General features: G+C 42.5%; 3 protein-coding genes across 4 annotated transcripts; all 3 read left to right on the top strand.

Annotated features, from left to right (window-relative positions):
- The first annotated feature begins 1,353 nt into the window (after positions 1–1,353).
- Positions 1,354–4,409, top strand: LOC115203185 (uncharacterized). 2 transcript variants are annotated; one of them, XM_029767625.1, is made up of 6 exons: positions 1,354–2,139; positions 2,265–2,395; positions 2,874–3,051; positions 3,148–3,329; positions 3,428–3,514; positions 3,618–4,409. In XM_029767625.1, the coding sequence occupies exons 1-6, from the start codon at positions 1,896–1,898 to the stop codon at positions 4,197–4,199; spliced, it is 1,404 nt and encodes a 467-aa protein (XP_029623485.1). In that variant the 5' UTR covers positions 1,354–1,895; the 3' UTR covers positions 4,200–4,409. The 2 variants fall into 2 exon arrangements, with proteins under 2 accessions (XP_029623485.1, XP_029623484.1); XM_029767624.1 differs by having other exon boundaries at positions 2,862–3,051.
- Positions 4,410–9,802: 5,393 nt separating this feature from the next.
- On the top strand, positions 9,803–13,466 carry LOC115203184 (serine-rich adhesin for platelets-like). Its single transcript, XM_029767623.1, has 6 exons — positions 9,803–10,588; positions 10,714–10,844; positions 11,311–11,497; positions 11,594–11,775; positions 11,874–11,960; positions 12,064–13,466. Exons 1-6 carry the CDS (start codon positions 10,345–10,347, stop codon positions 12,643–12,645), a joined length of 1,413 nt encoding a protein of 470 aa, XP_029623483.1. The 5' UTR covers positions 9,803–10,344; the 3' UTR covers positions 12,646–13,466.
- Positions 13,467–18,222: 4,756 nt separating this feature from the next.
- On the top strand, positions 18,223–21,886 carry LOC115203183 (serine-rich adhesin for platelets-like). Its single transcript, XM_029767621.1, has 6 exons — positions 18,223–19,008; positions 19,134–19,264; positions 19,731–19,917; positions 20,014–20,195; positions 20,294–20,380; positions 20,484–21,886. The coding sequence occupies exons 1-6, from the start codon at positions 18,765–18,767 to the stop codon at positions 21,063–21,065; spliced, it is 1,413 nt and encodes a 470-aa protein (XP_029623481.1). The 5' UTR covers positions 18,223–18,764; the 3' UTR covers positions 21,066–21,886.
- The last annotated feature ends 3,676 nt before the right edge of the window (positions 21,887–25,562 follow it).

Here is a 25,562-nt window from a genome sequence, read left to right as displayed (position 1 = left end):
AGGCGCGTGCACTGGCCGCCCCCGCCTTTCTGTTTTTCCCTCTTTTTACCGAAACCCAGATTCCCGGTCGGAATATTATCGCTTTGTTACGAGATAAATTGCATAAAAATTTATTTTAAACAGTGGTTGACATGCTTCGAAGTACGGTAATGGAATATTTAGAATTTTTTTGTCACGAAATGCGACATGCGCACGACCCTGATTTACCATTTCGGATAGTGTCTAGAACGCACGAAAAAAACGTCGCTGATGGAACATAACGATGGATTATTTGGGACCAAAACTACATTTGTTATTGAAGTAGAAGTCCTGGGAGTGCATTCTGACGAAGAACAGGAAAGGTAAGACCATTTTTCTTATAGTAAATCTGATTTTGGTGAAGGCTAAACTTGCCGGGTGTCTAAATAGCTAGCCCGTGATGGCTGGGCTATGTACTTAGAATATTGCAAAATGTGCTTCATCCGAAAAGCTATTTTAAAATCGGACATATCGAGTGCATAGAGGAGTTCTGTATCTATAATTCTTAAAATAATTGTTATGCTTTTTGTGAACGTTTATCGTGAGTAATTTAGTAAATTGTTAGTAAATTCCCCGGAAGTTTGCGGGGGGTATGCTACTTCTGAACGTCACATGCTAATGTAAAAAGCTGTTTTTTGATATAAATATGAACTTGATTGAACAAAACATGCATGTATTGTATAACATAATGTCCTAGGTGTGTCATCTGATGAAGATCATGTTACGTGTATTTTGATATTGTGGATATTGTTATGCGCACTACTTTTTGTCTATGTTCTGTGTTTTGGGCACATTTTATGTTATTTTGTGTGCTTGTAACGTCCGTCTGAAGGAGTATACCAAGGCGCAGCGTGGGTTGGGTTCATCATATTTTAATTAACATGAACCAGCAAAACAATAAACAAAACACAACAAACGAACAGTATTGCAGGCTACTCACAGCTATGCAAAATCAACTTCCCACAAAAGACAGGTGGAAAAATGGCTACCTAAGAATGGCTCCTAATCAGCGACAACGAAGTACAGCTGTCCCTGATTGAGAGCCATACCAGGCCAAAACACAGAAATACAAAACAAGGATAGGGAACATAGAATGAACATAGAAATGTAAAATATAGAACATACATCAAAACCCCAAAACACACAAAAAAAACACCCCCTGCCACGCCTTGACCAAACTACTATAACAAATAACCCCTTTTACTGGTCAGGACGTGACAGTGCTGTCATTTTTACCGGAAAAAAGTGCGCTTGTACACTACACTCTGCTCTCCTGCACCTGACTTCGCCTCCGATACACACTCCTAACAGAGACAGACATACAGTTGTAGGATCTTAATTTGATCCAGTTTGCTATAGCAGGAAAATAATCTTACAGCTATAGGAAGTTTGAATGATTATGTGGATAATAATTTTGTAAGGTTTGATACATTGTTTATTTAGGCAAATCAAGTCTGACATTTTAAAATGTAATACAATCCAAGTTTGCATTTCTTGTTCTGCAGTACAAATCTCAGAAACAAAAGAGTGATCAAATTAAGATCCTACATCTGTACAGACAGACAGACATACAGACCTTCAGGCAGACTTGGTCTATAGAAATAGGCTGTTCCAGTGTTCTGAGTGGATATGTGGATAGGTAACTAACTTGATGATGTCACAATGCTCTTTTCCAGGGACGGAGCACTAGTTATTATAAGGGAACATTATGAGGTAACATGTTGCCAAGGAAACACACTTATGTCATAATCTAAGTAAACATTAAAACTGTCAGACAAGCTCAGGTAGATCGCATTAGCTACATTCGGACGATCTCTCAACCTATAACTGATTTGATTGATTACAACAATACCTTGTTACAGCAACCTTGTCGTGACATGGGTCAGAGACTAAGTGACCCTGTCCCTGAGGTATCCCCTAGGGAGAAACCAAAGGAGACACAGGAACATAAAGATAAACCCAAGGAGAAGAGGATCCCTCAAGCCCTGAACTTTCTTCAGCTGTTTACACTGCTGAGCTGCGTCAAGGTGAAGAAAACACCCTTTGATCCCTCCCAGAGTGGTGAGGGGAGAAAGGGAACAACGATAAACGAGACAAACAACAATAATGACTCTGATACTGGTGAGTGTTAGGAGTTGTATATTGATTAGTGCTGCTACATAGTACAATTATTTAAGCTTCACATTGAAAAAAACAGGTCACATGTCTTAGAAATGTTTCACTTACATGCTTGGACTACTCTGCAGGTGACGTGAAAAGGATCAAGGACAAGAGTAAAGGAAAGGTTGGGGGAGAGAAATATTACATTGAATCTCAGGACCACAAATGCAGAACCACACCGGAAAAAGAAAAAGACATTAAACAAAGACCTAACTCGGTAAGACATCCAAATGTGCTTATTAATGAGGATTTACCAATGCATTTGACAACTGATAATGACCATAATAAGGAAAACACAGCATATTGTGTTGATTTTGATCCTTTGACATGGCTTGACAAATGTGATAATGTCACAATGCCCCTTCGGATGGGGTAGGCCCTAAAAGTTATTAGGAAACGTCTATACGGAATCCATGGAACGTCCCAACTCTGACCTTTGACGTTTGAAATTGAAATGGTTAAGGTAGGGGTTAATGTTAGGGTTTAGGGTAGGGACGTCCCAAGGATCACGGACAGCACTAACCCTAGTTATTATGGGGTAACATTATGACATGCAAACACACTTAGGAAATAATATTTGCTGCCAATCAAGCTAGAGCTCATTGGCTACATATATTCAACATTGATATTGTAGTTTGAAATATCAGTAGATTTCTAACTGATGTACTGATTGCGACACTGAGGTCTCCCCCAAGGAGAAAGCAAAGGAGACCCAGCAGAAAGAGAAGAAGAAGAACATCCATCCAGCTGTGGCGGCCCTGCAGCTGTTTACTCTCTTCTGCTGTTGTGGGAAAGTCAAGCTGAGGAAGACTCGTCCCTCTCAGAACAGACAGAGTAGAAAGGACCAGGACAAAGATAATGCATCTGATACTGGTGAGTGTTATGGGGTGTCTGTTGATTAGATATAGATTGAGATAGGCTCCACTTGGAAGAAAGTGTCTTCAAAATCAAAATGTCTAATCTACACAGGCTCGGACTTGTCTGGAGGTCATGTTACAACCAAAAGGGTAAAGGACAAGAGTAAGAGAAAGGTGGGGAGGGAGAAAGACCGGACTGAAGTTCAGCTGTTGAAATCATCTCAAGACCACGAACCCATAAGTACAACACCAGAAACAGACAAGGGAACTAATTCGGGACAAAGACCTAACTCTGTGAGACAACCAAACATGCTGTATCATATTTTATTGTGAGCAAAAGATCTTTCCCATAATGCTGTGTCATCATTGGGTGTTACAATTGTGTTATGCAGGAAAATCGAAGGACACCCCGGCAAGTGAAGACCCCTGTGGAGGAAATATACATAAGACCTGACTCTCCAACTCTACCACGTGCCCACGTAAGTTACTGAAACCTAAATTACTATACGGACAGACAGAGATTCAAACATCTAGACAATTTCCCCTATGACCTCAACCTAACCACCCTCTTCCTCCGTGTAGAGCTCCCTCTCTCAGTTTTCCCTGGCTAGGAGCCTGGCCATCCTCCCGTTGGAGTGGCAGCTACCTGGAGTCCCTCTGACCACCTCGTCTATGGCAACTAGGACAGAGAGAAAGCCATCCTCTACTAACACTTCGACACATGCGCAGATGGAAACACAGACAACAGATATGAACACAGACTCACAGACCACTGCCATCTCTCAGAGCCAGATCTCCACGGTCTCATCGGAGACCATGATAGATTTTCACACGTCAGACTCCATTACCCAGACCTCCACTCTTGACATGGCACTGACCCCTGAGAGCACTAAGGACATGATCACAACTGATGAGGATGTGAAGGATGACTCTGCTAAAGATTTGATCTCCACCCTAACAGACACCTCTATGGAGAAATCCATCAGTGAGACCAGCCTGAAAGACCTCATCGCTGAGTATGAAGATGACAATGAGCTGAAGGATATGGCTGCCTCCGCTATCCCCGATACTGATAATGCCGATGAGGATGCAAAGCTGCTGGTGCATGCAGCACTTCATGACTCCATGTTGACAGTGGAGACCGAGCTGCCTCTGCATCTCTGAAGAGTCAATAGGCCTAATGAACATTTCAATGTAGCAAAAGCTATACTATGATCAATTAATAAAACATTTTTTATGCAGCAAATGTTCACTACTGTTGATATGTGACGCAGCATGTTTAGATTAGACCTATTTGTTTGAAATCACCAAAAATAATAAATATTACTGCCATGGGAACAAGCAAACCACTACAGGTAGGGGAGAGTGAATACATCAGCATAGAGTTCATTTGGACAATAACGATCCATAGGCATATTGCATTCTGTAATGTATGAAATAACATTCACCTGCAGCGAATACAAATCAGATGTGTTCTATTTTCTCCCTCTGTCCTTCCCTCCAACATCCAGATGAGGTTTAGATTGTCATGTTATCCAGCCCTTAAACTGTTTAGCATTTTAATAACACCTCGCAAACTCAGGGCCTAATTACCTTTGTTTCACATGCATCAAATAGAGTCCTCCTATCACCACATATCTGGGCCACCTGAAGGTGCTGTGTTACTGGTGGGTTTCCAACAGATTACAGGGAGATTGGTTAAGTAAGTCAATCTAAATAAGGATGGTGGGAACATCCTCATACTACAGCACATCATTCTCTTTGCCTATATTACAGGAGGGGAGGATATATTGGTGTCATCAGAGTAATTGATTAGCACACATACTGTATGTGTCGTTTTATCACCTTGAATGGTGACAGAATAGAGAGCTTTGAAACTATTCAATTAAGTGTTAAAATACCAGGTGAAAAATGCTCCGTTAGAAAATCACTTTGAGAATTTAGGTATTTTATGAATTCTCACAGGTAAGATTTCGGTCAAACTTCATTTTTCTGTATCTGTCATGCCTGTGGTCACCAGCCTCCCCAGAGCTGCATATTCCAGTGGCCTACATGCATGGATAATGAGCTGAGAAGTAGTAGTAGCAGCACATCGTTTAGGGCTACAGCCAAGCTGTCCTTCACCTGAGAATCCCCCTAGTTGTACATGAGTGCACTCTCCACAATAAAGATCAGCCTGACATCAACATACTGTTGACAAAGTAGACATGGAATGAAATCAACATAACATAGATACTGTAATATGTATGTAATTAAACATGACGTTTTTGATGACTGTTAATCTAGAAAAGATGCAGAACATATTATTCTCAGAATGGGGAGGGAGAGAAGAGAGAGGGGGATGAATGGGTGGATATAGAGGAGAGACAGTAGGAGGGATGGTGGGGTGTGTCCATCTATGAATTCAAATATTAATCTACCCAATAAGGGGATCAAAGGGTCTCTCACCCAGGTGTACACACAGACATGCACGTACACACAGACATGCACGTACACACATCTACACACACAAAAGCACACACTCATGCTAACACCCACTCCTCTATCCACATGAAGTGGTCAGGGCATCACCGTGATCTAGTTCCATGGACATTGAGGCGGCAGGGTAGCCTAGTTATTAGAGTGTTGGACTAGTAACCGAAAGGATGCAAGATCGAATCCCCAAGCTGACAAGGTACAAATCTATGGTTCTGCCCCTGAACAAGGCAGTTAACCCACTGTTCCTAGGCTGTCATTGAAAATAAGAATTTGTTCTTAACTGACTTGCCTAGTTAAATAAAGGTAAAATAAATTGAGAAGAGCCATTTCTTTCCACTAGAGACTGTAACATTGATGAGGTCTCCAACAAGTCTGTGAAACAAAATATTACATCATCATTTCATCCAAGTACTTTTCATATGACTGCACAGTTAGATACGTATTATTATAGTGAGGACCATTAATAGAGATCCACACTTCGGTAGGCTATCTATGCCAGGGGCTATTCTAGATCCTGAGCTACGAGTATCCATTGACCTGGCCCATCATGGCTTTAAGTGACCAGTCTATCCTCAGGGGGATACTACTGACAACACATTGAAAATGGGCCAGGTTATATCCTGCCTGTTTGTCACTGTCCGGGGGTATCGTCGGATGGGGCCACAGTGTCTCCCGACCCCTCCTGTCTCAGCCTCCAGTATTTATGCTGCAGTAGTTTATGTGTCGGGGGGCTTGGATCAGTCTGTTATATCTGGAGTACATCTCCTGTCTTATTCGGTGTTCTGTGTGAATTTAAGTATGCTCTCTCTAATTCTCTCTTTCTTTCTTTCTTTCTTTCTTTCTTTTTTTCTTTTTTTCTTTCATTCTTCCTCTCTCTCGGAGGACCTGAACCCCAGGACCATGCCTCAGGACTACCTGGCCTGATGACTCCTTGCTGTCCCTTTTCCACCTGGCCATGGTGCTGCTCCAGTTTCAACAATTCTGCCAATTCTGTGGCTATGGAATCCTGACCTGTTCACCGGACGTGCTACCTGTCCCAGACCTGCTGTTTTCAACTCTTTATAGACAGCAGGAGCAGTAGAGATACTCTGAATGCTCGGCTATGGAAAGCCAACTGACATTTACTCCTGAGGTGCTGACCTGTTACACCCTCGACAACCACTGTGATTATTATTATTTGACCCTGCTGGTCATCTATGAGCATTTGAAGATCTTGGCAATGTTCTGTTATAATCTCCACCTGGCACAGCCAGAAGAGGACTGGCCGCCCCTCATAGCCTGCTTCCTCTCTAGGTTTCTTCCTAGGTTCTAGCCTTTCTAGGGAGTTCTTCCTAGCCACCGTGCTTCTACACCTGCATTGCTTGCTGTTTGGAGTTTTAGGCTGGGTTTCTGTACAGCACTTTGAGATATCAGCTGATGTAAGAAGGGCTTTATAAATACATTTGATTTGACTTATAAATAAATATGATTTGACAGCCAGGCTCTATTACAGTCTGTCAGCTGCTGTTTTTGCTGGCCCTGCTCATAGGACATGATGGACAGTGTGTGTGTGTCTTCAGAAATGTGTGTGCATGCGTTCCTAGGCATGCATGCGTGGTTGCAAATGCATATGTGTGTGTGTGTGTGTGTGTGTGTGTGTGTGTGTGTGTGTGTGTGTGTGTGTGTGTGTGTGTGTGTGTGTGTGTGTGTGTGTGTGTGTTTGTGTGTGCATACCTGCAAACATATCATTAGTGGTCTGAGTGAAATGGATAAACTACTGTGATCCATCCAGGTGCCTACAGAGGTGTTAGCCTATCATGTTGTGTGAGCTTTTATCACTAATCGCCTCAGAGGATGACACACAGAGTAATTATCAGGCTGACATGTAGCACTTAAAAGCTGACACTAACAGGCTCTGAGCCAGGGAGGCTTGCTATCTCTTACGCTACATGTGGCGGCGATCTGTTTTCAATAGTGCAGACATTGAGGAGGTATGAATAGACGTGTTGCCATGACTCTTGCCCACTGGGTTGCATGTATTCACTGAGTCAACTCTTGGACTACAACAAGCATGTATTCTGATTGCCAACAGTAGTAGTCTGTTGAATGTGGCACTGGATAATCAACTGTATAATCATTCTCATTGTGGAGTGATTGACCTGTGCTCAGAACACTCTCTCCTTGCAACATGATTCAGGCAAATGATGAGAAAATAAACTGCTGCAATAGGGTGAAGGCAGAGGTTGAATATGGGTACAGGCAGAGAGAGGGAGAGGTAGAGACAAGCATCTCAGCCTATGGTACCCTCCAGTCCCTCGACTGGAGGGTAACGGAAACATGGATTACCACAGAAAACACTGCTACTCCTACTGCTCTCTCCTCGTCTGACCACATGTTCTCGCATACCCCGAGATCATCTGGTCAGCGGGGTGGTGGCACTGGAATCCTCATCTCTCCCAAGTGGACATGCTCTCTTTCTCCCCTGACCCATCTGTCTATCTCCTACTTTGAATTCCATGCTGTCACAGTCACTAGCCCATTCAAGCTTAACCTCTTATGGCTAGGGGGCAGTATTTTCACGGCTGGATAAAAAACGTACCCGATTTAATCTGATTATTAGTCCTGCCCAGAAACTAGAAAATGCATATAATTATTAGCTTTGGATAGAAAACACTCCAAAGTTTCTAAAACTGTTTGAATGGTGTCTGTGAATATAACAGAACTCATTTGGCAGGCCAAAACGTGAGAAGATTCTGTACAGGAAGTACCCTGTCTGACCATTTCTTGCCCTTCTTTGTCATCTCTATTCATTACAAAGGATCTCTGCTGTTACGTGACACTTCCTACGGCTCCAATGGGCTCTCAGAGCCCGGGAAAAACCTAAATGACGTAATTCAAAGCCCTGGCTGAAACACACGAGCGCTTTTGCTAAGTGGTCTATCAGCAGACAAAAGGCTTAGGCGCGTGCACTGGCCGCCCCGCCTTTCTGTTTTTCCCTCTTTTTACCGAAACCCAGATTCCCGGTCGGAATATTATCGCTTTGTTACGAGATAAATTGCATAAAAATTTATTTTAAACAGTGGTTGACATGCTTCGAAGTACGGTAATGGAATATTTAGAATTTTTTTGTCACGAAATGCGACATGCGCACGACCCTGATTTACCATTTCGGATAGTGTCTAGAACGCACGAACAAAACGTCGCTGATGGAACATAACGATGGATTATTTGGGACCAAAACTACATTTGTTATTGAAGTAGAAGTCCTGGGAGTGCATTCTGACGAAGAACAGGAAAGGTAAGACCATTTTTCTTATAGTAAATCTGATTTTGGTGAAGGCTAAACTTGCCGGGTGTCTAAATAGCTAGCCCGTGATGGCTGGGCTATGTACTTAGAATATTGCAAAATGTGCTTCATCCGAAAAGCTATTTTAAAATCGGACATATCGAGTGCATAGAGGAGTTCTGTATCTATAATTCTTAAAATAATTGTTATGCTTTTTGTGAACGTTTATCGTGAGTAATTTAGTAAATTGTTAGTAAATTCCCCGGAAGTTTGCGGGGGGTATGCTACTTCTGAACGTCACATGCTAATGTAAAAAGCTGTTTTTTGATATAAATATGAACTTGATTGAACAAAACATGCATGTATTGTATAACATAATGTCCTAGGTGTGTCATCTGATGAAGATCATGTTACGTGTATTTTGATATTGTGGATATTGTTATGCGCACTACTTTTTGTCTATGTTCTGTGTTTTGGGCACATTTTATGTTATTTTGTGTGCTTGTAACGTCCGTCTGAAGGAGTATACCAAGGCGCAGCGTGGGTTGGGTTCATCATATTTTAATTAACATGAACCAGCAAAACAATAAACAAAACACAACAAACGAACAGTATTGCAGGCTACTCACAGCTATGCAAAATCAACTTCCCACAAAAGACAGGTGGAAAAATGGCTACCTAAGAATGGCTCCTAATCAGCGACAACGAAGTACAGCTGTCCCTGATTGAGAGCCATACCAGGCCAAAACACAGAAATACAAAACAAGGATAGGGAACATAGAATGAACATAGAAATGTAAAATATAGAACATACATCAAAACCCCAAAACACACAAAAAAAACACCCCCTGCCACGCCTTGACCAAACTACTATAACAAATAACCCCTTTTACTGGTCAGGACGTGACAGTGCTGTCATTTTTACCGGAAAAAAGTGCGCTTGTACACTACACTCTGCTCTCCTGCACCTGACTTCGCCTCCGATACACACTCCTAACAGAGACAGACATACAGTTGTAGGATCTTAATTTGATCCAGTTTGCTATAGCAGGAAAATAATCTTACAGCTATAGGAAGTTTGAATGATTATGTGGATAATAATTTTGTAAGGTTTGATACATTGTTTATTTAGGCAAATCAAGTCTGACATTTTAAAATGTAATACAATCCAAGTTTGCATTTCTTGTTCTGCAGTACAAATCTCAGAAACAAAAGAGTGATCAAATTAAGATCCTACATCTGTACAGACAGACAGACATACAGACCTTCAGGCAGACTTGGTCTATAGAAATAGGCTGTTCCAGTGTTCTGAGTGGATATGTGGATAGGTAACTAACTTGATGATGTCACAATGCTCTTTTCCAGGGACGGAGCACTAGTTATTATAAGGGAACATTATGAGGTAACATGTTGCCAAGGAAACACACTTATGTCATAATCTAAGTAAACATTAAAACTGTCAGACAAGCTCAGGTAGATCGCATTAGCTACATTCGGACGATCTCTCAACCTATAACTGATTTGATTGATTACAACAATACCTTGTTACAGCAACCTTGTCGTGACATGGGTCAGAGACTAAGTGACCCTGTCCCTGAGGTATCCCCTAGGGAGAAACCAAAGGAGACACAGGAACATAAAGATAAACCCAAGGAGAAGAGGATCCCTCAAGCCCTGAACTTTCTTCAGCTGTTTACACTGCTGAGCTGCGTCAAGGTGAAGAAAACACCCTTTGATCCCTCCCAGAGTGGTGAGGGGAGAAAGGGAACAACGATAAACGAGACAAACAACAATAATGACTCTGATACTGGTGAGTGTTAGGAGTTGTATATTGATTAGTGCTGCTACATAGTACAATTATTTAAGCTTCACATTGAAAAAAACAGGTCACATGTCTTAGAAATGTTTCACTTACATGCTTGGACTACTCTGCAGGTGACGTGAAAAGGATCAAGGACAAGAGTAAAGGAAAGGTTGGGGGAGAGAAATATTACATTGAATCTCAGGACCACAAATGCAGAACCACACCGGAAAAAGAAAAAGACATTAAACAAAGACCTAACTCGGTAAGACATCCAAATGTGCTTATTAATGAGGATTTACCAATGCATTTGACAACTGATAATGACCATAATAAGGAAAACACAGCATATTGTGTTGATTTTGATCCTTTGACATGGCTTGACAAATGTGATAATGTCACAATGCCCCTTCGGATGGGGTAGGCCCTAAAAGTTATTAGGAAACGTCTATACGGAATCCATGGAACGTCCCAACTCTGACCTTTGACGTTTGAAATTGAAATGGTTAAGGTAGGGGTTAATGTTAGGGTTTAGGGTAGGGACGTCCCAAGGATCACGGACAGCACTAACCCTAGTTATTATGGGGTAACATTATGACATGCAAACACACTTAGGAAATAATATTTGCTGCCAATCAAGCTAGAGCTCATTGGCTACATATATTCAACATTGATATTGTAGTTTGAAATATCAGTAGATTTCTAACTGATGTACTGATTGCGACACTGAGGTCTCCCCCAAGGAGAAAGCAAAGGAGACACAGCAGAAAGAGAAGAAGAGCATCCATCCAGCTGTGGCGGCCCTGCAGCTGTTTACTCTCTTCTGCTGTTGTGGGAAAGTCAAGCTGAGGAAGACTCGTCCCTCTCAGAACAGACAGAGTAGAAAGGACCAGGACAAAGATAATGCATCTGATACTGGTGAGTGTTATGGGGTGTCTGTTGATTAGATATAGATTGAGATAGGCTCCACTTGGAAGAAAGTGTCTTCAAAATCAAAATGTCTAATCTACACAGGCTCGGACTTGTCTGGAGGTGATGTTACAACAAAAAGGGTAAAGGACAAGAGTAAGAGAAAGGTGGGGAGGGAGAAAGACCGGACTGAAGTTCAGCTGTTGAAATCATCTCAAGACCACGAACCCATAAGTACAACACCAGAAACAGACAAGGGAACTAATTCAGGACAAAGACCTAACTCTGTGAGACAACCAAACATGCTGTATCATATTTTATTGTGAGCAAAAGATCTTTCCCATAATGCTGTGTCATCAATTGGTGTTACAATTGTGTTATGCAGGAAAATCGAAGGACACCCCGGCAAGTGAAGACCCCTGTGGAGGAAATATACATAAGACCTGACTCTCCAACTCTACCACGTGCCCACGTAAGTTACTGAAACCTAAATTACTATACGGACAGACAGAGATTCAAACATCTAGACAATTTCCCCTATGACCTCAACCTAACCACCCTTTTCCTCCGTGTAGAGCTCCCTCTCTCAGTTTTCCCTGGCTAGGAGCCTGGCCATCCTCCCGTTGGAGTGGCAGCTACCTGGAGTCCCTCTGACCACCTCGTCTATGGCAACTAGGACAGAGAGAAAGCCATCCTCTACTAACACTTCGACACATGCGCAGATGGAAACACAGACAACAGATATGAACACAGACTCACAGAACACTGCCACCTCTCAGAGCCAGATCTCCACGGTCTCATCGGAGACCATGATAGATTTTCACACGTCAGACTCCATTACCCAGACCTCCACTCTTGACATGGCACTGACCCCTGAGAGCACTAAGGACATGATCACAACTGATGAGGATGTGAAGGATGACTCTGCTAAAGATTTGATCTCCACCCTAACAGACACCTCTATGGAGAAATCCATCAGTGAGACCAGCCTGAAAGACCTCATCGCTGAGTATGAAGATGACAATGAGCTGAAGGATATGGCTGCCTCCGCTATCCCCGATACTGATAATGCCGATGAGGATGCAAAGCTGCTGGTGCATGCAGCACTTCATGACTCCATGTTGACAGTGGAGACCGAGCTGCTTCTGCATCTCTGAAGAGTCAATAGGCCTAATGAACATTTCAATGTAGCAAAAGCTATACTATGATCAATTAATAAAACATTTTTTATGCAGCAAATGTTCACTACTGTTGATATGTGACGCAGCATGTTTAGATTAGACCTATTTGTTTGAATTCACCAAAAATAATAAATATTACTGCCATGGGAACAAGCAAACCACTACAGGTAGGGGAGAGTGAATACATCAGCATAGAGTTCATTTGGACAATAATGATCCATAGGCATATTGCATTCTGTAATGTATGAAATAACATTCACCTGCAGCGAATACAAATCAGATGTGTTCTATTTTCTCCCTCTGTCCTTCCCTCCAACATCCAGATGAGGTTTAGATTGTCATGTTATCCAGCCCTTAAACTGTTTAGCATTTTAATAACACCTCGCAAACTCAGGGCCTAATTACCTTTGTTTCACATGCATCAAATAGAGTCCTCCTATCACCACATATCTGGGCCACCTGAAGGTGCTGTGTTACTGGTGGGTTTCCAACAGATTACAGGGAGATTGGTTAAGTAAGTCAATCTAAATAAGGATGGTGGGAACATCCTCATACTACAGCACATCATTCTCTTTGCCTATATTACAGGAGGGGAGGATATATTGGTGTCATCAGAGTAATTGATTAGCACACATACTGTATGTGTCGTTTTATCACCTTGAATGGTGACAGAATAGAGAGCTTTGAAACTATTCAATTAAGTGTTAAAATACCAGGTGAAAAATGCTCCGTTAGAAAATCACTTTGAGAATTTAGGTATTTTATGAATTCTCACAGGTAAGATTTCGGTCAAACTTCATTTTTCTGTATCTGTCATGCCTGTGGTCACCAGCCTCCCCAGAGCTGCATATTCCAGTGGCCTACATGCATGGATAATGAGCTGAGAAGTAGTAGTAGCAGCACATCGTTTAGGGCTACAGCCAAGCTGTCCTTCACCTGAGAATCCCCCTAGTTGTACATGAGTGCACTCTCCACAATAAAGATCAGCCTGACATCAACATACTGTTGACAAAGTAGACATGGAATGAAATCAACATAACATAGATACTGTAATATGTATGTAATTAAACATGACGTTTTTGATGACTGTTAATCTAGAAAAGATGCAGAACATATTATTCTCAGAATGGGGAGGGAGAGAAGAGAGAGGGGGATGAATGGGTGGATATAGAGGAGAGACAGTAGGAGGAATGGTGGGGTGTGTCCATCTATGAATTCAAATATTAATCTACCCAATAAGGGGATCAAAGGGTCTCTCACCCAGGTGTACACACAGACATGCACGTACACACAGACATGCACGTACACACATCTACACACACAAAAGCACACACTCATGCTCACACCCACTCCTCTATCCACATGAAGTGGTCAGGGCATCACCGTGATCTAGTTCCATGGACATTGAGGCGGCAGGGTAGCCTAGTTATTAGAGTGTTGGACTACTAACCGAAAGGATGCAAGATCGAATCCCCAAACTGACAAGGTACAAATCTATGGTTCTGCCCCTGAACAAGGCTGTCATTGAAAATAAGAATTTGTTCTTAACTGACTTGCCTAGTTAAATAAAGGTAAAATAAATTGAGAAGAGCCATTTCTTTCCACTAGAGACTGTAACATTGATGAGGTCTCCAACAAGTCTGTGAAACAAAATATTACATCATCATTTTAATCCAAGTACTTTTCATATGACTGCACAGTTAGGTACATATTACTTCAGTGAGGACCATTAATAGAGATCCACACTCTTTTCACACTTCGGTAGGCTATCTATGCCAGGGCTATTCTAGATCCTGAGATACGAGTATCCATTGACCTGGCCCATCATGGCTTTAAGTGACCAGTCTATCCTCAGGGGGATACTACTGACAACACATTGAAAATGGGCCAGGTTATATCCTGCCTGTTTGTCACTGTCCGGGGGTATCGTCGGATGGGGCCACAGTGTCTCCCGACCCCTCCTGTCTCAGCCTCCAGTATTTATGCTGCAGTAGTTTATGTGTCGGGGGGCTTGGATCAGTCTGTTATATCTGGAGTACATCTCCTGTCTTATTCGGTGTTCTGTGTGAATTTAAGTATGCTCTCTCTAATTCTCTCTTTCTTTTTTTCTTTCTTTCTTTCTTTTTTTCTTTTTTTCTTTCATTCTTCCTCTCTCTCGGAGGACCTGAACCCCAGGACCATGCCTCAGGACTACCTGGCCTGATGACTCCTTGCTGTCCCTTTTCCACCTGGCCATGGTGCTGCTCCAGTTTCAACAATTCTGCCAATTCTGTGGCTATGGAATCCTGACCTGTTCACCGGACGTGCTACCTGTCCCAGACCTGCTGTTTTCAACTCTTTAGAGACAGCAGGAGCAGTAGAGATACTCTGAATGATCGGCTATGGAAAGCCAACTGACATTTACTCCTGAGGTGCTGACCTGTTACACCCTCGACAACCACTGTGATTATTATTATTTGACCCTGCTGGTCATCTATGAACATTTGAAGATCTTGGCAATGTTCTGTTATAATCTCCACCTGGCACAGCCAGAAGAGGACTGGCCGCCCCTCATAGCCTGCTTCCTCTCTAGGTTTCTTCCTAGGTTCTAGCCTTTCTAGGGAGTTCTTCCTAGCCACCGTGCTTCTACACCTGCATTGCTTGCTGTTTGGAGTTTTAGGCTGGGTTTCTGTACAGCACTTTGAGATATCAGCTGATGTAAGAAGGGCTTTATAAATACATTTGATTTGACTTATAAATAAATATGATTTGACAGCCAGGCTCTATTACAGTCTGTCAGCTGCTGTTTTTGCTGGCCCTGCTCATAGGACATGATGGACAGTGTGTGTGTGTCTTCAGAAATGTGTGTGCATGCGTTCCTAGGCATGCATGCGTGGTTGCAAATGCATATGTGTGTGTGTGTGTGTGTGTGTGTGTGTGTGTGTGTGTGTGTGTGTGTGTGTGTGTGTGTGTGTGTGTGTGTGTTTGTGTGTGCATACCTGCAAACATGTCATTAGTGGTCTGAGTGAAATGGATAAACTACTGTGATCCATCCAGGTGCCTACAGAGGTGTTAGCCTATCATGTTGTGTGAGCTTTTATCACTAATCGCCTCAGAGGATGACACACAGAGTAATTATCAGGCTGACATGTAGCACTTAAAAGCTGACACTAACAGGCTCTGAGCCAGGGAGGCTTGCTATCTCTTACGCTACATGTGGCGGCGATCTGTTTTCAATAGTGCAGACATTGAGGAGGTATGAATAGACGTGTTGCCATGACTCTTGCCCACTGGGTTGCATGTATTCACTGAGTCAACTCTTGGACTACAACAAGCATGTATTCTGATTGCCAACAGTAGTAGTCTGTTGAATGTGGCACTGGATAATCAACTGTATAATCATTCTCATTGTGGAGTGATTGACCTGTGCTCAGAACACTCTCTCCTTGCAACATGATTCAGGCAAATGATGAGAAAATAAACTGCTGCAATAGGGTGAAGGCAGAGGTTGAATATGGGTACAGGCAGAGAGAGGGAGAGGTAGAGACAAGCATCTCAGCCTATGGTACCCTCCAGTCCGTCGACTGGAGGGTAACGGAAACATGGATTACCACAGAAAACACTGCTACTCCTACTGCTCTCTCCTCGTCTGACCACATGTTCTCGCATACCCCGAGATCATCTGGTCAGCGGGGTGGTGGCACTGGAATCCTCATCTCTCCCAAGTGGACATGCTCTCTTTCTCCCCTGACCCATCTGTCTATCTCCTACTTTGAATTCCATGCTGTCACAGTCACTAGCCCATTCAAGCTTAACCTCTTATGGCTAGGGGGCAGTATTTTCACGGCTGGATAAAAAACGTACCCGATTTAATCTGATTATTAGTCCTGCCCAGAAACTAGAATATGCATATAATTATTAGCTTTGGATAGAAAACACTCCAAAGTTTCTAAAACTGTTTGAATGGTGTCTGTGAATATAACAGAACTCATTTGGCAGGCCAAAACGTGAGAAGATTCTGTACAGGAAGTACCCTGTCTGACCATTTCTTGCCCTTCTTTGTCATCTCTATTCATTACAAAGGATCTCTGCTGTTACGTGACACTTCCTACGGCTCCAATGGGCTCTCAGAGCCCGGGAAAAACCTAAATGACGTAATTCAAAGCCCTGGCTGAAACACACGAGCGCTTTTGCTAAGTGGTCTATCAGCAGACAAAAGGCTTAGGCGCGTGCACTGGCCGCCCCGCCTTTCTGTTTTTCCCTCTTTTTACCGAAACCCAGATTCCCGGTCGGAATATTATCGCTTTGTTACGAGATAAATTGCATAAAAATTTATTTTAAACAGTGGTTGACATGCTTCGAAGTACGGTAATGGAATATTTAGAATTTTTTTGTCACGAAATGCGACATGCGCACGACCCTGATTTACCATTTCGGATAGTGTCTAGAACGCACGAACAAAACGTCGCTGATGGAACATAACGATGGATTATTTGGGACCAAAACTACATTTGTTATTGAAGTAGAAGTCCTGGGAGTGCATTCTGACGAAGAACAGGAAAGGTAAGACCATTTTTCTTATAGTAAATCTGATTTTGGTGAAGGCTAAACTTGCCGGGTGTCTAAATAGCTAGCCCGTGATGGCTGGGCTATGTACTTAGAATATTGCAAAATGTGCTTCATCCGAAAAGCTATTTTAAAATCGGACATATCGAGTGCATAGAGGAGTTCTGTATCTATAATTCTTAAAATAATTGTTATGCTTTTTGTGAACGTTTATCGTGAGTAATTTAGTAAATTGTTAGTAAATTCCCCGGAAGTTTGCGGGGGAATGCTAGTTCTGAACGTCACATGCTAATGTAAAAAGCTGTTTTTTGATATAAATATGAACTTGATTGAACAAAACATGCATGTATTGTATAACATAATGTCCTAGGTGTGTCATCTGATGAAGATCATGTTACGTGTATTTTGATATTGTGGATATTGTTATGCGCACTACTTTTTGTCTATGTTCTGTGTTTTGGGCACATTTTATGTTATTTTGTGTGCTTGTAACGTCCGTCTGAAGGAGTATACCAAGGCGCAGCGTGGGTTGGGTTCATCATATTTTAATTAACATGAACCAGCAAAACAATAAACAAAACACAACAAACGAACAGTATTGCAGGCTACTCACAGCTATGCAAAATCAACTTCCCACAAAAGACAGGTGGAAAAATGGCTACCTAAGAATGGCTCCTAATCAGCGACAACGAAGTACAGCTGTCCCTGATTGAGAGCCATACCAGGCCAAAACACAGAAATACAAAACAAGGATAGGGAACATAGAATGAACATAGAAATGTAAAATATAGAACATACATCAAAACCCCAAAACACACCAAAAAAACACCCCCTGCCACGCCTTGACCAAACTACTATAACAAATAACCCCTTTTACTGGTCAGGACGTGACAGTGCTGTCATTTTTACCGGAAAAAAGTGCGCTTGTACACTACACTCTGCTCTCCTGCACCTGACTTCGCCTCCGATACACACTCCTAACAGAGACAGACATACAGTTGTAGGATCTTAATTTGATCCAGTTTGCTATAGCAGGAAAATAATCTTACAGCTATAGGAAGTTTGAATGATTATGTGGATAATAATTTTGTAAGGTTTGATACATTGTTTATTTAGGCAAATCAAGTCTGACATTTTAAAATGTAATACAATCCAAGTTTGCATTTCTTGTTCTGCAGTACAAATCTCAGAAACAAAAGAGTGATCAAATTAAGATCCTACATCTGTACAGACAGACAGACATACAGACCTTCAGGCAGACTTGGTCTATAGAAATAGGCTGTTCCAGTGTTCTGAGTGGATATGTGGATAGGTAACTAACTTGATGATGTCACAATGCTCTTTTCCAGGGACGGAGCACTAGTTATTATAAGGGAACATTATGAGGTAACATGTTGCCAAGGAAACACACTTATGTCATAATCTAAGTAAACATTAAAACTGTCAGACAAGCTCAGGTAGATCGCATTAGCTACATTCGGACGATCTCTCAACCTATAACTGATTTGATTGATTACAACAATACCTTGTTACAGCAACCTTGTCGTGACATGGGTCAGAGACTAAGTGACCCTGTCCCTGAGGTATCCCCTAGGGAGAAACCAAAGGAGACACAGGAACATAAAGATAAACCCAAGGAGAAGAGGATCCCTCAAGCCCTGAACTTTCTTCAGCTGTTTACACTGCTGAGCTGCGTCAAGGTGAAGAAAACACCCTTTGATCCCTCCCAGAGTGGTGAGGGGAGAAAGGGAACAACGATAAACGAGACAAACAACAATAATGACTCTGATACTGGTGAGTGTTAGGAGTTGTATATTGATTAGTGCTGCTACATAGTACAATTATTTAAGCTTCACATTGAAAAAAACAGGTCACATGTCTTAGAAATGTTTCACTTACATGCTTGGACTACTCTGCAGGTGACGTGAAAAGGATCAAGGACAAGAGTAAAGGAAAGGTTGGGGGAGAGAAATATTACATTGAATCTCAGGACCACAAATGCAGAACCACACCGGAAAAAGAAAAAGACATTAAACAAAGACCTAACTCGGTAAGACATCCAAATGTGCTTATTAATGAGGATTTACCAATGCATTTGACAACTGATAATGACCATAATAAGGAAAACACAGCATATTGTGTTGATTTTGATCCTTTGACATGGCTTGACAAATGTGATAATGTCACAATGCCCCTTCGGATGGGGTAGGCCCTAAAAGTTATTAGGAAACGTCTATACGGAATCCATGGAACGTCCCAACTCTGACCTTTGACGTTTGAAATTGAAATGGTTAAGGTAGGGGTTAATGTTAGGGTTTAGGGTAGGGACGTCCCAAGGATCACGGACAGCACTAACCCTAGTTATTATGGGGTAACATTATGACATGCAAACACACTTAGGAAATAATATTTGCTGCCAATCAAGCTAGAGCTCATTGGCTACATATATTCAACATTGATATTGTAGTTTGAAATATCAGTAGATTTCTAACTGATGTACTGATTGCGACACTGAGGTCTCCCCCAAGGAGAAAGCAAAGGAGACACAGCAGAAAGAGAAGAAGAGCATCCATCCAGCTGTGGCGGCCCTGCAGCTGTTTACTCTCTTCTGCTGTTGTGGGAAAGTCAAGCTGAGGAAGACTCGTCCCTCTCAGAACAGACAGAGTAGAAAGGACCAGGACAAAGATAATGCATCTGATACTGGTGAGTGTTATGGGGTGTCTGTTGATTAGATATAGATTGAGATAGGCTCCACTTGGAAGAAAGTGTCTTCAAAATCAAAATGTCTAATCTACACAGGCTCGGACTTGTCTGGAGGTGATGTTACAACAAAAAGGGTAAAGGACAAGAGTAAGAGAAAGGTGGGGAGGGAGAAAGACCGGACTGAAGTTCAGCTGTTGAAATCATCTCAAGACCACGAACCCATAAGTACAACACCAGAAACAGACAAGGGAACTAATTCGGGACAAAGACCTAACTCTGTGAGACAACCAAACATGCTGTATCATATTTTATTGTGAGCAAAAGATCTTTCCCATAATGCTGTGTCATCAATTGGTGTTACAATTGTGTTATGCAGGAAAATCGAAGGACACCCCGGCAAGTGAAGACCCCTGTGGAGGAAATATACATAAGACCTGACTCTCCAACTCTACCACGTGCCCACGTAAGTTACTGAAACCTAAATTACTATACGGACAGACAGAGATTCAAACATCTAGACAATTTCCCCTATGACCTCAACCTAACCACCCTTTTCCTCCGTGTAGAGCTCCCTCTCTCAGTTTTCCCTGGCTAGGAGCCTGGCCATCCTCCCGTTGGAGTGGCAGCTACCTGGAGTCCCTCTGACCACCTCGTCTATGGCAACTAGGACAGAGAGAAAGCCATCCTCTACTAACACTTCGACACATGCGCAGATGGAAACACAGACAACAGATATGAACACAGACTCACAGACCACTGCCACCTCTCAGAGCCAGATCTCCACGGTCTCATCGGAGACCATGATAGATTTTCACACGTCAGACTCCATTACCCAGACCTCCACTCTTGACATGGCACTGACCCCTGAGAGCACTAAGGACATGATCACAACTGATGAGGATGTGAAGGATGACTCTGCTAAAGATTTGATCTCCACCCTAACAGACACCTCTATGGAGAAATCCATCAGTGAGACCAGCCTGAAAGACCTCATCGCTGAGTATGAAGATGACAATGAGCTGAAGGATATGGCTGCCTCCGCTATCCCCGATACTGATAATGCCGATGAGGATGCAAAGCTGCTGGTGCATGCAGCACTTCATGACTCCATGTTGACAGTGGAGACCGAGCTGCTTCTGCATCTCTGAAGAGTCAATAGGCCTAATGAACATTTCAATGTAGCAAAAGCTATACTATGATCAATTAATAAAACATTTTTTATGCAGCAAATGTTCACTACTGTTGATATGTGACGCAGCATGTTTAGATTAGACCTATTTGTTTGAATTCACCAAAAATAATAAATATTACTGCCATGGGAACAAGCAAACCACTACAGGTAGGGGAGAGTGAATACATCAGCATAGAGTTCATTTGGACAATAATGATCCATAGGCATATTGCATTCTGTAATGTATGAAATAACATTCACCTGCAGCGAATACAAATCAGATGTGTTCTATTTTCTCCCTCTGTCCTTCCCTCCAACATCCAGATGAGGTTTAGATTGTCATGTTATCCAGCCCTTAAACTGTTTAGCATTTTAATAACACCTCGCAAACTCAGGGCCTAATTACCTTTGTTTCACATGCATCAAATAGAGTCCTCCTATCACCACATATCTGGGCCACCTGAAGGTGCTGTGTTACTGGTGGGTTTCCAACAGATTACAGGGAGATTGGTTAAGTAAGTCAATCTAAATAAGGATGGTGGGAACATCCTCATACTACAGCACATCATTCTCTTTGCCTATATTACAGGAGGGGAGGATATATTGGTGTCATCAGAGTAATTGATTAGCACACATACTGTATGTGTCGTTTTATCACCTTGAATGGTGACAGAATAGAGAGCTTTGAAACTATTCAATTAAGTGTTAAAATACCAGGTGAAAAATGCTCCGTTAGAAAATCACTTTGAGAATTTAGGTATTTTATGAATTCTCACAGGTAAGATTTCGGTCAAACTTCATTTTTCTGTATCTGTCATGCCTGTGGTCACCAGCCTCCCCAGAGCTGCATATTCCAGTGGCCTACATGCATGGATAATGAGCTGAGAAGTAGTAGTAGCAGCACATCGTTTAGGGCTACAGCCAAGCTGTCCTTCACCTGAGAATCCCCCTAGTTGTACATGAGTGCACTCTCCACAATAAAGATCAGCCTGACATCAACATACTGTTGACAAAGTAGACATGGAATGAAATCAACATAACATAGATACTGTAATATGTATGTAATTAAACATGACGTTTTTGATGACTGTTAATCTAGAAAAGATGCAGAACATATTATTCTCAGAATGGGGAGGGAGAGAAGAGAGAGGGGGATGAATGGGTGGATATAGAGGAGAGACAGTAGGAGGAATGGTGGGGTGTGTCCATCTATGAATTCAAATATTAATCTACCCAATAAGGGGATCAAAGGGTCTCTCACCCAGGTGTACACACAGACATGCACGTACACACAGACATGCACGTACACACATCTACACACACAAAAGCACACACTCATGCTCACACCCACTCCTCTATCCACATGAAGTGGTCAGGGCATCACCGTGATCTAGTTCCATGGACATTGAGGCGGCAGGGTAGCCTAGTTATTAGAGTGTTGGACTACTAACCGAAAGGATGCAAGATCGAATCCCCAAACTGACAAGGTACAAATCTATGGTTCTGCCCCTGAACAAGGCTGTCATTGAAAATAAGAATTTGTTCTTAACTGACTTGCCTAGTTAAATAAAGGTAAAATAAATTGAGAAGAGCCATTTCTTTCCACTAGAGACTGTAACATTGATGAGGTCTCCAACAAGTCTGTGAAACAAAATATTACATCATCATTTTAATCCAAGTACTTTTCATATGACTGCACAGTTAGGTACATATTACTTCAGTGAGGACCATTAATAGAGATCCACACTCTTTTCACACTTCGGTAGGCTATCTATGCCAGGGCTATTCTAGATCCTGAGATACGAGTATCCATTGACCTGGCCCATCATGGCTTTAAGTGACCAGTCTATCCTCAGGGGGATACTACTGACAACACATTGAAAATGGGCCAGGTTATATCCTGCCTGTTTGTCACTGTCCGGGGGTATCGTCGGATGGGGCCACAGTGTCTCCCGACCCCTCCTGTCTCAGCCTCCAGTATTTATGCTGCAGTAGTTTATGTGTCGGGGGGCTTGGATCAGTCTGTTATATCTGGAGTACATCTCCTGTCTTATTCGGTGTTCTGTGTGAATTTAAGTATGCTCTCTCTAATTCTCTCTTTCTTTCTTTCTTTCTTTCTTTCTTTTTTTCTTTTTTTCTTTCATTCTTCCTCTCTCTCGGAGGACCTGAACCCCAGGACCATGCCTCAGGACTACCTGGCCTGATGACTCCTTGCTGTCCCTTTTCCACCTGGCCATGGTGCTGCTCCAGTTTCAACAATTCTGCCAATTCTGTGGCTATGGAATCCTGACCTGTTCACCGGACGTGCTACCTGTCCCAGACCTGCTGTTTTCAACTCTTTAGAGACAGCAGGAGCAGTAGAGATACTCTGAATGATCGGCTATGGAAAGCCAACTGACATTTACTCCTGAGGTGCTGACCTGTTACACCCTCGACAACCACTGTGATTATTATTATTTGACCCTGCTGGTCATCTATGAACATTTGAAGATCTTGGCAATGTTCTGTTATAATCTCCACCTGGCACAGCCAGAAGAGGACTGGCCGCCCCTCATAGCCTGCTTCCTCTCTAGGTTTCTTCCTAGGTTCTAGCCTTTCTAGGGAGTTCTTCCTAGCCACCGTGCTTCTACACCTGCATTGCTTGCTGTTTGGAGTTTTAGGCTGGGTTTCTGTACAGCACTTTGAGATATCAGCTGATGTAAGAAGGGCTTTATAAATACATTTGATTTGACTTATAAATAAATATGATTTGACAGCCAGGCTCTATTACAGTCTGTCAGCTGCTGTTTTTGCTGGCCCTGCTCATAGGACATGATGGACAGTGTGTGTGTGTGTCTTCAGAAATGTGTGTGCATGCGTTCCTAGGCATGCATGCGTGGTTGCAAATGCATATGTGTGTGTGTGTGTGTGTGTGTGTGTGAGTGTGTGTGTGTGTGTGTGTGTGTGTGTGTGTGTGTGTGTTTGTTTGTGTGTGCATACCTGCAAACATATCATTAGTGGTCTGAGTGAAATGGATAAACTACTGTGATCCATCCAGGTGCCTACAGAGGTGTTAGCCTATCATGTTGTGTGAGCTTTTATCACTAATCGCCTCAGAGGATGACACACAGAGTAATTATCAGGCTGACATGTAGCACTTAAAAGCTGACACTAACAGGCTCTGAGCCAGGGAGGCTTGCTATCTCTTACGCTACATGTGGCGGCGATCTGTTTTCAATAGTGCAGACATTGAGGAGGTATGAATAGACGTGTTGCCATGACTCTTGCCCACTGGGTTGCATGTATTCACTGAGTCAACTCTTGGACTACAACAAGCATGTATTCTGATTGCCAACAGTAGTAGTCTGTTGAATGTGGCACTGGATAATCAACTGTATAATCATTCTCATTGTGGAGTGATTGACCTGTGCTCAGAACACTCTCTCCTTGCAACATGATTCAGGCAAATGATGAGAAAATAAACTGCTGCAATAGGGTGAAGGCAGAGGTTGAATATGGGTACAGGCAGAGAGAGGGAGAGGTAGAGACAAGCATCTCAGCCTATGGTACCCTCCAGTCCCTCGACTGGAGGGTAACGGAAACATGGATTACCACAGAAAACACTGCTACTCCTACTGCTCTCTCCTCATCTGACCACATGTTCTCGCATACCCCGAGATCATCTGGTCAGCGGGGTGGTGGCACTGGAATCCTCATCTCTCCCAAGTGGACATGCTCTCTTTCTCCCCTGACCCATCTGTCTATCTCCTACTTTGAATTCCATGCTGTCACAGTCACTAGCCCATTCAAGCTTAAAACCTCTTATGGCTAGGGGGCAGTATTTTCACGGCTGGATAAAAAACATACCCGATTTAATCTGATTATTAGTCCTGCCCAGAAACTAGAATATGCATATAATTATTAGCTTTGGATAGAAAACACTCCAAAGTTTCTAAAACTGTTTGAATGGTGTCTGTGAATATAACAGAACTCATTTGGCAGGCCAAAACGTGAGAAGATTCTGTACAGGAAGTACCCTGTCTGACCATTTCTTGCCCTTCTTTGTCATCTCTATTCATTACAAAGGATCTCTGCTGTTACGTGACACTTCCTACGGCTCCAATGGGCTCTCAGAGCCCGGGAAAAACCTAAATGACGTAATTCAAAGCCCTGGCTGAAACACACGAGCGCTTTTGCTAAGTGGTCTATCAGCAGACAAAAGGCTTAGGCGCGTGCACTGGTCGCCCCCGCCTTTCTGTTTTTCCCTCTTTTTACCGAAACCCAGATTCCCGGTCGGAATATTATCGCTTTGTTACGAGATAAATTGCATAAAAATTTATTTTAAACAGCGGTTGACATGCTTCGAAGTACGGTAATGGAATATTTAGAAATTTTTTGTCACGAAATGCGACATGCGCACGACCCTGATTTACCATTTCGGATAGTGTCTAGAACGCACGAACAAAACGTCGCTGATGGAACATAACGATGGATT

This window comes from Salmo trutta, chromosome 12 (assembly GCF_901001165.1).
Source record: "Salmo trutta chromosome 12, fSalTru1.1, whole genome shotgun sequence".
Lineage (NCBI taxonomy): Eukaryota > Metazoa > Chordata > Actinopteri > Salmoniformes > Salmonidae > Salmo > Salmo trutta.
The sequence above is the reverse complement of the archived record's forward strand: the minus strand, read 5'-3'. Positions and strand labels throughout refer to the sequence as shown.